The 13,615-nt window shown below is 41.1% G+C and overlaps 1 protein-coding gene across 37 annotated transcripts in view; it reads left to right on the top strand.

The window, feature by feature from the left end:
• The window catches only part of SORBS1 (sorbin and SH3 domain containing 1), a 161,917-nt gene that overhangs the window by 93,092 nt on the left and 55,210 nt on the right, over positions 1-13,615 (top strand). For 19 of the 37 annotated variants that reach the window (XM_066324007.1, XM_066324006.1, XM_066324003.1 and 16 more), the window contains exons 1-5: positions 5,428-5,479; positions 6,473-6,568; positions 9,525-9,644; positions 11,117-11,143; positions 11,312-11,427. In XM_066324007.1, the coding sequence (XP_066180104.1) occupies positions 5,443-5,479; positions 6,473-6,568; positions 9,525-9,644; positions 11,117-11,143; positions 11,312-11,427 (396 nt within the window). In that variant the 5' untranslated portion in view covers positions 5,428-5,442. Of the gene's footprint in view, positions 1-3,536; positions 3,593-4,431; positions 4,498-5,427; positions 5,480-6,472; positions 6,569-9,524; positions 9,645-11,116; positions 11,144-11,311; positions 11,428-13,615 lie in introns of those variants that run through there. The other 18 variants (XM_066323990.1, XM_066323992.1, XM_066323991.1 and 15 more) reach the window with 4 other exon arrangements.

The raw sequence follows: 13,615 nt of genomic DNA, 5'->3' as shown, positions 1-13,615 counted from the left end.
TGTTTTGCATGTTGTGCAGCTTTGAAGCCTTTGTTGCTATGTCTGTCACATTTCAGGAAAGGCACTAATTCCAGTCTAGTGAGGACACACTGGTTAGCTGGTCGGAGCAGGGGGCTGGAAGGAGACACGTGCGTGTTTGCTTAGGAGTATTTTTTCTAGTTGTGTGGTTTTGTTGTTTTTTTTGTTTGTTTTGTTTGTTTGTTTTTTCTTTGCCTGATCTGGAATAGGGAGTTCTCAGTTTTTAACACTGATACAAGAGACCTCATTCTTGGTTCCCTTTGAAACGCTCCCTTCTGAAGTACTGCTGTGCATACTGTGTGTGTCTACAGGAATGGCTTAGCCATGTCTACAGAAAGTTCTTGAGGGGAACTGGGGAGCAGCAAATGATTCCAGACCCACCTATGTCCAGGGACAGGCTGTCTGCCCAACCTGGCAGGGACTAATCTGACTAAGGATGTACCACCCAAATGTCCTTAGCACACTGGCTTACAGCATGTGCCTTCCCAACTGTTAGAGGCCAATACTTGGCTGCACCGGCGCCATGGGCAGATGTGTTATCTGGCTGGACTGTCCATCTGAACCCAGGAGCAGCCTTAGGACTGAGATAGGCCTGATATGACTTCAGTATGGGGTTTGGGCCAAGTGTATGGATGACAAGTAGAATAACTCTGTAGCCCTGGTGCAATAAAGGTGCCAAAGCGTGTCCTCAACGCCAAACATGCACCATAATTTTGTCACTGTAAATAGAAGCTATTTCTACTTGCATGCAGCCGATCTGTGTGCAGATTCTCAGCTGATCAAAATCAACTTTTAAATGGAGTTTTGGGAGTTAGACCAACACATGGACTCAGGATTGGTTACTCTCACCCTGAGCATGCTGAATCCATTCAGTGTCTGGGAACTTGCACTAAGCACATGTTTGAGTGCTTGAAGGAAGCTGATTAGTTTCACACTAAGTGAACACTGGATGCATGTTATTTTGATCAAATTCCATAATCTGTAAGTGTGTAAGTGTGGGGATATGTGGAAAAGTAATTTTTCCAGATCCAATCTAGATCTAATGAGCTTGTACACATCTTCCATTTAATTTTAGCAATCTTCTTTAATTATCACTTTATTTTTATTCTCAAATCACTTGTTTGTGGAAAATAATTTAATCTATTAATCCTAAGTAATTATGCTTCTTTTTGGTGTGAATTCTTTCCTAAATGCTTTTCTTAATGCAGTGAAGGTCAGTGCTTCATGCTGTAAGCAATGTCAAGACTTGAATCAAAAATACGTCACTGAAATCAGAGTTTTATGGCAGTTGTGATGTCACTGTTTCCAAACAAATGAGACATTTTAAAAGGGTGTAGCATGTGGTCATGGGTTTAATTGCTCAGATACTGCCATTGTGGGAGGGGAAGTGTTGCTCTGGCATTGTGGCAGCAGTGGGCCCTGCCTTTGCCAATACATTTTCTTTCCTCTCCTGAAAAGGCAATAGACTGAATTACTTTTTTGCCATTCCTTTTTAATCTAATATACCAGAGGAAAGCATTGCAACCTCTTGGGATACTTGGAGTAGAAGAAATTTTGTGTTGACTTGCATAAAGCCCATGGGGAGGGACAGTGGTGGGTTAAAACATCTGGGTACCAGCAACCTCCTCAACTTCAGAGAGAGGTTGATCCTAAAGCGGAGTTGAGATTTACTGCAGTATTGCCCCTTCTTGTGGTTTTCTGCAGGCCCCATGGAAGGACTTGTATTTATCCCAGTGAGTTTAATTTGTAACATTTTTCTATGTGTGGAAGAGCATAATATTGCTACAAATCTCCTTAAGCTGGAGAACATAGGGACTGTTTCTTTTTGGTTTGCTTGAACTAAGACATCTTTTTGGAATGGAAACATACAGAGATCAGAAGGACCATTATTACTAAGTATGTTTGTCTGCATTTTCAGGGACTCACTTTTAATATGAAATAGTAGAAACAAAAAGCAGCTGTACAGGCAGGCAAAATCAGGCTTTCAAGTTGGACTCAGTTTTTGTTGTTGACTGGTTTTATACTGCACCCCACACTTTACATTGTACTTTACTGGGATCAACTTGAAGCTAGGTTGAATCCTGCTGAGCCTTCACAAACCCACAGTGTATATCTTATGTGGGTCTTTTAGTGAAGGAAATATTTAAACTATTAGGTGTTGGCAGCTCTTCCTAGGGTGGCTTGCTGGGGAATCCAGATATGTCTCATTTTATAGACTCATCTGTTAACTGTACTTGCTTGTTGGATTTTCTTTTCTTTCCTTTTGAGTGTTTGTTGAACATGCTCATATTCTGGTTGGCGTGAAATAAATCCTGGTTAAGAAAGGGGATGCTTGAGGCAGGAGAGCAAATTAAATTCCCTGAAGGGCATTTTCATCTCTTACAACGTTCCACTGCTGCCTCCAGTTCATGTAAAAGGATTTTCAGCTCTGTTGTTTAGCTTCTGGTTTCCCCAAGCAATTTTCCTTATACTCCTCAGATTGGGGTTCTTGGTTTTGCATGATTTTGTGATTTCAGATGCATATTTCTATTTGTGTCATGAAAGCCATTAATTGTCTGGAGCTATGCTTGATCTCATTTTCTTTGAGGCTAACTTTTTGGCAGGGGGAGAGGTGGAGATTGGAACACAAAATTAAAGGACTTTTAATTCAACCTAGGACCTTTAGAGAGTTGAGAGATGTTGTCAAGCACGAGCTGTTTTTTGTAGAAATGCTCTTTGGCTATTCAAACCAACATCTGTGACATTGAAACCTGTTTGCTGCAGGTATCAAGTCCCCACAGAAGTGAGGACAGATAGGCCTCACAATTGTCCTCCACAGACTGGCATCACCATGAAAACTGACTTTTTCTTCTGGTCCCCATCTGGTATTTTTTCTCTTGACTTGGCAATTTCACTGCCTTTGGTACCAGGAGAATTAAAGCTTCCAACTTTCACGTTTCACTTACTGGAGTCCGATCCTGAAAATATCAGCAGCGTTGCACAGCTGGAAATGATTGGTGCACAAATTATAATATGTATTTTAACAAGTGCTTCTCTTCTGTATTGTTATATCCTTCAAAGGAAAGACTAGCTTTGATATGAGCGGCAGATTGCCTTGAAATACAGAAAAGCTGTAATTTGAGGGCTTTAGTTTAAAGCTTTTAGTGTCACTTTGATTTTTTTAAAATTCTCTTAAAAGGTGATGCACATCTTATATATTAGAAATTAGACAGACTTGCACTTTGCCCTTTATAGACTCCTAGACTTAAATGACCATCTTTCAATTTTGTGTAAAGATTAGTCTTAACGTCTGGAAGCAGCGCTTGTATTGGGTAGAAGTAATCTTTAATTTCTGTCATTATCAGCAAAAAATGTGTCTGGTGCTTGACATGAATCCACTTGGCATTTGAAAATAATTTTTTTTAAGAAACTATGACTGTTACCTTGACTCTTGCGGTAAATGTTCAGTATTGCGTCCAGTGCTTTCTGGACAGACATGGAACATAATGTGTGATCATTCTGCCTTTCACTTTAAACAGACATAAAGAAAGCCCAGAAGTGAAAAAGGAAAGATCCTCTGCCACAATGAGCTCTGGTAAGTCTGTGTTGTTTTCCACTTGCACTCATTTGCCTTCCTTTTTATTACTAGTCATATTCCTGTCTCTTTCTGATGTAATTATTCACATTTGTTGCTTGAATTTTGGCCCAAAAAGTAGCTAGAAACCTCTTGAACTGGAGTAGGTCCTTGAACTTATTTCAGTGTGGAATATAGGAATTCAAAATTACTGATAACGTGAAAAAATTATCTGAATTTGATATATTTTAGTAGAAATGAAAACATAGTTTCATATTTGGATAGGAAAAATCAGCTGTTCAAAGGAAATCAAGGGAGACCAGGAAATGGGAGCTGGTTGAGAGGAGGAAAACTTCTGGGTTTGTCTGGGTAACAGGCTACATCAGAGTGAAAAATAAAGCAGATGCCAGACTTGGAGTGCCATATGTAAGATCTGTAGAATGATATTCCCACTTAATTTTAGCATCTTAGCAAGTCTCAACTGGGGTATCGTGTCCTGGTTTTGGCACAACATTTTGAATAAAATGTGAACTATTTGAAGAGAGTCCAGAAAAACATGACCTAGTAATTCAGTTTAAGCACTGATGAGCTTACAAGCTGGGAACCACTAGAACAGGTTGCATTAGGGCTGTGCTGGAAGTTTGTAAGAACTCACTAGGCAAACATTTGTCAGAAGTGACAGGTAGATTTGTTTCATTCATGGTTCAGAAACAGGGCTTAGGTGACCTTTGGAGCTGCTTTCTAGCTTGGTCTCCTTTGTTCCCCTGAATTTACAAGGGCCAATTTTATTCATGTCAGCTGAAGGCCTTGTAGACTTGCAAAAATCTTTATTGGAAACCACTTCTTCATTTATCTTTCAGAACATGAAGAAATCGATGTTGCAAAAACTGTTGTCAATGGGCTGAGCAGCAATGGACAAGAAAAAGGTGGGTTAAGGTCTCCAGCGACACTTCCACAGCTCCTCCTGCATGTCAGTTGGTGATGTGCTTGATTTTCCTGGAAATTCACTACAGCGGGGGCTTCCAAATTTAGTTCACTTGGCAACTGACACAAGAAAAGCCTTGTACTGCACCATGCTAGTAGCAGCAGCATTTCTTAGTTCAACAAGTGTTCTTTGTCTCTTTAAAGTGGCAGGCTGGACTTGCCTCTGTGTATTTTTAGTGCTGTTTTGAGGAAAGCTGTACACTACTTGTGAGCACCTGCGACTTGGTATCTTAGTGAGTTAAGATAGCACAGGGTTTGTGGTGCCTGTGTGTGAACTGTGTTAACTTCAGGGAGAGGTGAAGGTTTGAGTCTGGGATTAAAGGGCAGGAGCTAATCATTTAAGTGATGAAAAAACCCCTAAACAAACCAGTCTTCATTTAAACATCTGCAAGGTTTGCAGTGTGCTTTATAGCATTCAGTTTTGTGGAGTGACGTGTCTGTTTTGGCAGGGTGAAAATATGTGGGTACGGGTTGATTTTCTGTTGGTTTAATTTCCTTTCTTTTCCTTTGATGCCTTTTTATAGTGGTTGGTATTTTGACTGCATTGTGGATGGATGAATTCAGTCAGTTTCAAAGCAGAACAGAATCGGGATTGTTTTCTAAGCCCAGGCTGTTTGATTTGGGATCTGTTGTATTCACAGGGTCTCTGCTCACAAAGGAGTATGGAAAACAGGGTTTCATTTGGGTTCCTCTTTTATTAAAAATTTTTAAACAATCCTATCAAATTAAAAACTAATGATTTTATGAGTTTTGAAAAAATTGTGTCAGGCTCTTTGCCCAGGCTTTTGTTGCTTGAGACTCCTTTTCTTGGTTGTGAAATCTGTGGTTTCCAGTTTTGCCGGGTATCAGAGAGATCTGCCACAAGAGGGGGTGTACACACCGCCCTCATGTCAGTGCCTCCCTCAAGCTGGCCCAGTGCTCAGTGTGAGTCTGTAAAGTATTAGAAATGTGGTTCCTCTTACTCCCGATTTTACAGGCATGAGAGAGATGGCATGGAATGTGATGAGACATCTGTCATTTTCCAGCTGATGCATATAGGAAATGGGTTTTATAGAAGAAAATCATGGCTCTGCAGAAATCAAGAACACTACTCAAATTATGCTGGTAGAGTCATGATATACAAGATGTTTATCCTGACAGCTCCTGTTGAGCTTCACTTTTGAATAGTACTTGCCTTTTTCACAATGACCCCTCCTTGTACCTGTTGATTTGAACAGTTTTGTAACAATTGGTGAAATTTTGCATAGTGCTATGTATGGTTTTCCCCAGTGTTACCACATATAGTATAATTAGTGCTCTAGCTGATAAAGTCAGGTAGAAATCTCTTCAATTTACTGTTTATAGGGGTGGAATTTTTTTCCTGAAATAGCTATATGGATGCTACCCTTTAGCATGGGACCTTTTTCAAGATTATTTCACTTTCTTCTGTTGTTGAACTTGTAAAAAATGAGCCATGAAATTCAGAATTCATGAAATGTGGCTAGTTTAATGTTCTTCTCTCAGCCTTACAGTACTTGGGGATTTTTTCCACTTTATTTTGTTTTCACTGAACCATATTAACATTTTGCTTAACATTTTTATTTTTGCATGTAGTGTACCTCAGTTAAATGATTACACTAAAATTTTTTGATGGCTTCTAAAAACTAATGCTTCCAGATTCTTTTTGCCTGCAGCATAGTGGCAGTCAGCATTAGTCCATTCAGTAAGCAGTTCTGTATGCTGCATAAAACAGACACATCCTGATTTAGGGCGAATGAAGGGATATTTTTAATAGTTGCATCATTACTCTCTGGACTGCTTTTGTATTTGAAGTTTCCTGCTATTGTGTCTCCAAGTACGTTAGAAAATTTTGTGGCATGCTTCCCAAACTATGTTCTTTCCTTTTTGGATGTGCCATTTACACTTTTGTGTTTGCAGCTGTTGACGTCCCTTTATGTACACGTTCTATTTCTGCCGTTAAAATAATCCCTGTGAAGAAAGTGAAAAGTTCTCCTCACCTAGTGCTGCCTACAGGTATCTTCTTCTTTCCTCCCCTGTCATGCATTAGTTAGCTGTCGTTGTCTCTCTTCTCTCCCTCTGTCATTGTCTCTCTGCCTCACCCACATGCTTTGGCTATTTCTCAGCTTCATGCTCCTCTCACTCGCCCCAGAGCTGCAGATTTCATCGGTAGGTAATGCAGTTAGCTCTTGATGGCACAATACACTGTTCTCAATTATGCTGCTCTTCAGCAGACATAATTGTGTCTACTTGAATCTGGGATCATTGTAAGCTCTTCTACTAATGTTCGATTTTGAAAAATATTTTTATCATTATTGTAGACTCATTTTGAACTAAACTCCTGAAGAACCAAAGAATATTTCCTGCATATCTTTGGTCTTTATGGAAACAAATGGTTCAAGCATAGTTCAGCATTGGTGGTATGGTTTTGTTTTTCTGTGCATGCACTGGATTTAATCCAGATGTGAAAAAGTAAGGATGTTAGGCTGTCTGTCACCCTCTCCCCAAGAGCCTGCCTCCCCACTATAGAAGTACAAGATTATTATGCTTGTACTTTGCTGGATTTGGACAGTCAGGCTAGTGTGGCTGATACTGCTTGTCTCTCCTAATCTGTCATACATGTGCTTTGTCGGACTAGTACAGTGCTAATGTCCTGTTTATTGCTAACTGCTAGATTTCTATACTGAGAGATTCAGATTCCTGTTTTCTGCCATTGTGAGGGAATTCATCATTCTAGACATTTGTTTTCATCTCTCAAGGTGAGATAGTCTGGCAAGATTTTATTTTCAAATATTTTCAAAGCATTTTAATTTTTTTTTTGAGTTCAGAGAAATTTTTTTCTGACTCTTATTCTTTTGGTTCAGTATACAGTTTTAATCTGTTGTATTGCAAATAAAAAAAATGCATTGATTCCCAAATTTGATTCTCCTCCAATATGATGAAGATATTGTTTTGATAAGTCATACATGTTGAGCTCTGTTTCCATTTCTCTTCAGTGTCTGTGAAGCAAATGTAGGCATAGGGTTGCAGGAGGACAGCTACCCTACGCTCTTTGTGGACATTTATATCAAACCCAGTGACTCCGAACATTGTATCCATGCTTTAGAGTTATTGCACTCTTAAAACTGGAGTCTGAGAGCTTAAATCTTTGTCCTGTGGTTTGAAAGTGAGTCCATAGAGTCCTTGGGCTCTATGTTGTGCTGTGTGGCTGGGAACGATAGCCAGAACTGCAGTCATGAGCAAAAGGAATCCTGACCCCACCTGAATCATGCCAAAATGAGAGGAGTCAACTTCTATTTCACCAGGAATGTGGGTGACCTAAGTTGTGATCAGCTGTGGTATATTTAAGGATGAAACCGCTTTTAATATGTCTGGGTGGATAGTCTTTTCGCTCACAGAAGCTGCCTCAGTTAGCTGAAGGCTGAACTACAGGAAGGTATCTTCTGATTTCTTACTTACTCCATTGTTTTTATAGTCCTGTGGTTTTTGTGAAATCCCTAAAACATTGGAAACCCATGTAAGGGCCTTAACAGTGGAGATTCCAGCACGGAGGGCTTTCAGTGAGAGCCCGGAGTTTAGCATTCATTGAGTTTCTCCTCTTACTGCCATTGTTCCTCTGGCACATTGATGTTTCCCCATATTGTGACCACACTGGCTATGGTTTGCAGCCTTAGCCAAGGTGCTGCCATGGTCTGTAGGTTATGCTGGTGTGGATTTGGTGAGGCATTTTGTTGCATGATATCAGTCAGGGAATGGTGATCTGCACAAATGTGGGCTGTTGTCTAGACAGTAAATAAGTGCTTTTGCTCCCTCTGTCCAGTCTGAAGCCATCATTTTTGTTATCACAGCAGTTCCTGGAGACGAGCTGCATCCTTCCCCATGCAGAGAGATAGCATGATCCTCAACCCATAAAAATAAAAATTATTTTATTGTCACTTGTGTAATGCAGCATGGGCTCAGTACCTCTTCATGCTCCCTGTGCAGTTATGGTAGGGCTGGTACCTTTATGTAGGTAAGTGAAGTCTGATGGCAGCTGCAGGATCACTAATAGTGCATGAGAAGAGGAGGTGATGTCTTTGTCTATGGAAGTAGCCTAGAGAAACAAGACAATTTTCAGGTTTATTATTTCCAGAGGTATCTTAAAGGATACAACTCTCCAGAAAGATTTTAAGTCGGGGGAGAAAGAGAGGTCGCTTTGAAGTACTGGTTTGTTATTACTTAATAGGATGATAGGAGGAGAGAACCCAGATCGTGGACTGAATTACACGAAGGTAATCCTACACAGAAATTGTGCTGAACTGTGTCTCAGCAAGGACGCTGGCATGATCTGGTACCTGGCTCACAGGTTGATCTGAATAGGCATGTGTTAAATCTCCTACTTTCCAGGATTTGGGTTCCTGTGTCAGAACGTGAAACACTGCAATGAAACGGGGAGATGGCAGGAAGGTGGCTTACAGTGCCTTGTCTTTAGATTGTATTCAGCATTGTTACAAGATTTTTATCTTCCAGTGGTCAAAAGTCTTTTTTCTTTCCTTTTTCAGTCCTCCACAAAAGGCATTTTTAAGCTTTGACACACCAAGTGTGTATTATGTCACTGGGACATCCCTATAGAAAAGCCACAGGTGTAATGGTAGACTGTCCTTGCTAGCACAGTGTCTCTGTACAAAGCAGAACAAATAAAGCAAATAGACCTGTGCCCTTTGGTTCAAACACTCTTTCCCCCCTGCTCCTTTCTTAGCTCTGTTGCACCAACTCAGAACTTAACTGCTACATTCATCATTTACATGAATATAAAACTGCTTTGATTTCTCAATGCTTTATAAACAGAGCTAATCTTCATCTTCGCAAACATTACTAGATTGATTCACCTGGAGGCAGCCATGCTAAAATTACTCTAGAGCTCTGATGGTTCCTGATAGCTTTGCATCATCCCTTTCTGTGTGTTTCTTCTGTGCATGTGCATTTCCTGTAGAAATGGATCCCACAAAAGTGTGCAGTGGAAAAGGAGCTGTAACCCTCCGAGCAACTCCATCCCATGAAGGGAATCGGACTGTCACTTCACCATGTCCTCAGGATGTTGAGCAACCTGAAAGTAAGTGGTGGAAGGTTAACTGGAATCTGTTACTCACAGTAATCTCAAGACAGGTCAGTCCAGAGTCTCGGGCTTACTTTATAATTGTGGTTTAAATCCCAGAATTCCACAGCATAGTTGGAAACCTCTCGCAAGGATCAGATCAGTAGAGACACTAACTCCTAGTGCAGGTTTTATGACCACTCAGTCATTGACTAAAGTTTATCAGGAGCACCAAAAACTTCTTTTCTTTCTTCCCCTCCCACTGCCCCCGGGGTGGCCTGTGTCACCTCTCTTTATCTCAGGCATGAGGTGGAACAGAAAGAAGCTGAGTGGTGCTGCTGCCACTGCATCATTCAGCTGGGTTGTCAGGGAAGCAGGGAGAGCGTCCCCCCAGACAGGCAGCGTCGCCACAGAGCTCTGCCCTCTTTCAATGGCAGACGTGTAATTACTTAATTGTAGGAGACAGGCAAAGCATAACAAACCTGGCCAGTGTCGTGGGTCTGGCAGAGACGATGAACTCTCAAAGGCAAGATGCCGTTAAGGGGGAGGGGGTAAAACGTGCCCTTGAAAGCAAAGCATACATCGTTTCTTACTGTATTGTTGGAGAAAGGGCAATTCCATTAATTCCAGCCCTAATGTGCCACTTTATGCTCTGTCTTCTCCCGTTCTGCTCCAGCCGTGACCTACCCTCTTTATATGCTTGCCTTTCTCTGTTTCTTCATTCCTACCCCCTACTGTTGCCTCTCTCCTTTCTGTTGATGGCTTCATAAATTTCCAGCAGCTTGAATGGCAATGGGCCCATTACTATGGAAATCAGTTCATTAATACTTCTTTTGCTTACTCTCTCAATCACTTTATGAAATGCACTTTGGAGCTGGAAGAGCTTGTGCATGTAACTTAAACAACAAAATGGGTACAGGGTGGGAGGAGCCCAGTGGGAAGTGGGTAAATATGTGATGAAACCACTGCACATAGCTGCAAGACGCTGGGTTGTAAAGTGATGTTATAACTCTCTTCATGCACTTAGTCTGCAAAACTTGATCTATTTGTTGATAATCCTATCTCTCAATCACATATAGTGATATTGTTAAGGCTAGATATGTCTTCATAATCTGGGGTCTCTACATTTCCAGTAATTTGCGGTGTCTGGATGTCAAGCTGCAGCTTTAGAAAGTAGCTAGCTGGGCAGCCTTTTTGCCTCTGAAATAAGAATGTCAATGAACAATTGTTTCTTCATTGCTGTGAATGAATTGCCTTGTGTTTACAAAGGTCAGAAACAAGGAGGACATCATGTTTAGGGCTGGTCTCTATGGTAATTACACAGCCCTGTCAGAAAGCATTTTATGTGTGAAATGAAGTAGCTTGACTCTTAACTTCAATTGGTACATGTTTTCTGGAAATGTAATGGTTTATTTTTTCCCCCTTTCTTTTCCTCCATGCCTTTCCCCCACCCCCACCTCCTCTGTCCCTTCTCTCTGCGAAACACTTAGGTCTGGAGCCAGAAAACTCAGAAACAGGTATAAACATTGGCTGCTTCTCGTTACTTCTGTTGCTTTATTGGAATTATTTCTTGTTGCCTGGGGGAAAAAAAGAAAGGGGGATAAAAAGGAAGAAAACAGTCCCCTCCTTTCACTTATCCTGGAACTGGAAGGAATCTGTGATCTGAGCTTTCTTTCCCCTGGCAGATGATTGGAGGTCGTCGTCTAACACTGATGCCAATGGGGATGCCCAGCCATCTTCTCTGGCTGCCAAGGGTTATAGGAGTGTGCGTCCGAACCTTTCTTCAGACAGCAAGCCACAGGTAAGCCTTTCTTCTGTGATGCTGAGGGGGATCATCTGGGTTCAAGCACTGGATTCATAATCAGGAGTCCTGGGTTGAGCTCCAGACGTGGCTGCAGATGGGTAAGTTGCTGTGCCTCACCTTTTTCTACCTTTAAAATGGGGCAATACCGATGCCAGCAAAGTATTGTGGAGCTCATGTATTCAGGCAGACCACAGTGTTTCCTGGGTGGATGAGGAGGAGGACAACACTATTTGCAAGAAAAAAGGTGAAGTAATCATCTGTAATTATTTTGTATTTTATGCTGGTTTATTTCCTAGAAATTGCTGTAGGCTGAAATCAGAGTTGCACCCTACATTAAAAATAAAATGTCTTTCAGTTTTAACGCTGTAACTGATAGAAGCCAACAACGGAAAGGTTATTTGTACCTGAAGGTAAATTGTTGAAGTCAGTCTGCTAAGAGAAGTGCAATGTCATGTTTTCTTTTTGTTCTTTTTGGGTGCTCAGTCTGCACAGAAGCAGTCTGGAAGCTGGTAAGGAAGCCCTTCTTTAGAAACTGGATTCCTGTGTGGAACAGTGTCCCTTTAAAGCCTAGTCCCCTATCAGTGTGACTGCTCCCATCATCAGGGTCTCTTTAGCAATGCTACAGGCCAGGTACCATAAGTGAAAGTGGAAGAAGGAACTCCTCCAATGAAGGTGTGGGAAGGAGCAGCACCCTAAAGACAGACCCATTTCTGCTCAATACTTAGAGCTGTCTTGTAGTCCTTTCCTGATCTGGTTGATGAACAGAGAGAGCACTGGTGCACATAATACTTGTTATAGAAGTCTCAAGAACTACTGTTCAAATTGAGCTGAAATGGAAGAAATTCCAAAAGGAATGAACCTGTTCAGAGGCAGAAGCCCTTTAGAACAGTACTAACCAAACTACTTCTCCACTCCCTTATGCTTCAGGGAAGGGTGGGAGGGGCAGCATGAGGACAGCAGATTTGGGACAACAGCTGTAATTTCATGAAACTTTTCTACATCTATATCCGTGTAACAAGAATAGGTGCTTGCCACAACTTGTCCTATGTGGATGACTTTTAAAGGACGTTTTTTTCCAGATTTGAATGTTGCAAGCTGTTAAGGCATCTTCATTCTCTGGTTTTGACATTTTTAGCAGTGGTTTAGGCAGCCTTTGCCCATAAAGATATGACAGCAGAGTATTTGTAAAACCTACTTTCACAGTCTCCAAAGGGTTAATTTGCAAAAATCCAGGGAGCTGCTGTTCACCAGGTGGGTATTCTCTTCTTTCCAGTAGATTATAGTTTTCAGCTACTGGCAAAAAAGCAATAAATGAAATGAAACCTTTGCATTTTTATTTTATCTCCAAACAGTTTGGCTTTCAGAAAAAAACCCACTGTAATTAGGGTTGCAATAGGCAAGTGAATTTGAGTTAGCAAGGTATATGTTGCCAAGTACAAAAACCAGTAAAGCTTTTCTTGTTATTGACTAGAAGCAGGATTTCTCTCTTGGTCATCTTGATTCTGGAGGCAAATTCTGATGATCTCAATTCCCCAAGAAACTTTAATTATTCTGGTCTTCCTGAAAGCATTTTCAGGATGGAAAAATCCTAAAGAGAATTGAAGAGCTGGCCTTTAGAATGAAGAAATGCTGACTTAGCCAGCTATGGTAGGCTACAGCACTCGCATGATGTCTGCTTTCATTAGCACTGGTGAAACTTGGCAATGTCCTTTTTTTCAGCAGTGCGCTTAACATGCAGAGATAGCCTAGAACTCTGAATTTGGCTTTGCAGTTCAAATGTCCCAGTGCTGGGAAGTGTTTAGTTACGCAACCATGAGACTGAATTTAGCTAGCCATGATGTTAAATCTTGACTGAGGCTTTCCCAGGGGCATGGTGGGTGTTGCTGTGCAGGCCTCTAGAAACAATACAATAGTAAGAATTATTGAATGCAGAGATAGAAGCGTGTAGGCAGGGACTTGAGGGCTGAGTTGAGTCCGTGTGCTGCAGTGAGCTGTGTTAACCAAGAATGTGTGCGATGATGGATGTGAGTGGGTTCTGCACTGCCCTTCCAGATACTGTATTTGCTTTTTATTCTTGCTGTATTAAAACCTGCTTAACCCAAGTCTAATGATCAAATTCATTCTGAGAATTTAATTTTTTTCCTTCCTTTTTCCTTTCATTTGGTGCTGCTTTCTCTCTCCTTCC

Source organism: Sylvia atricapilla, chromosome 8, assembly GCF_009819655.1.
Source record: "Sylvia atricapilla isolate bSylAtr1 chromosome 8, bSylAtr1.pri, whole genome shotgun sequence".
NCBI classification, from domain to species: domain Eukaryota; kingdom Metazoa; phylum Chordata; class Aves; order Passeriformes; family Sylviidae; genus Sylvia; species Sylvia atricapilla.
This window is presented reverse-complemented; position numbering and strand designations above follow the sequence as displayed.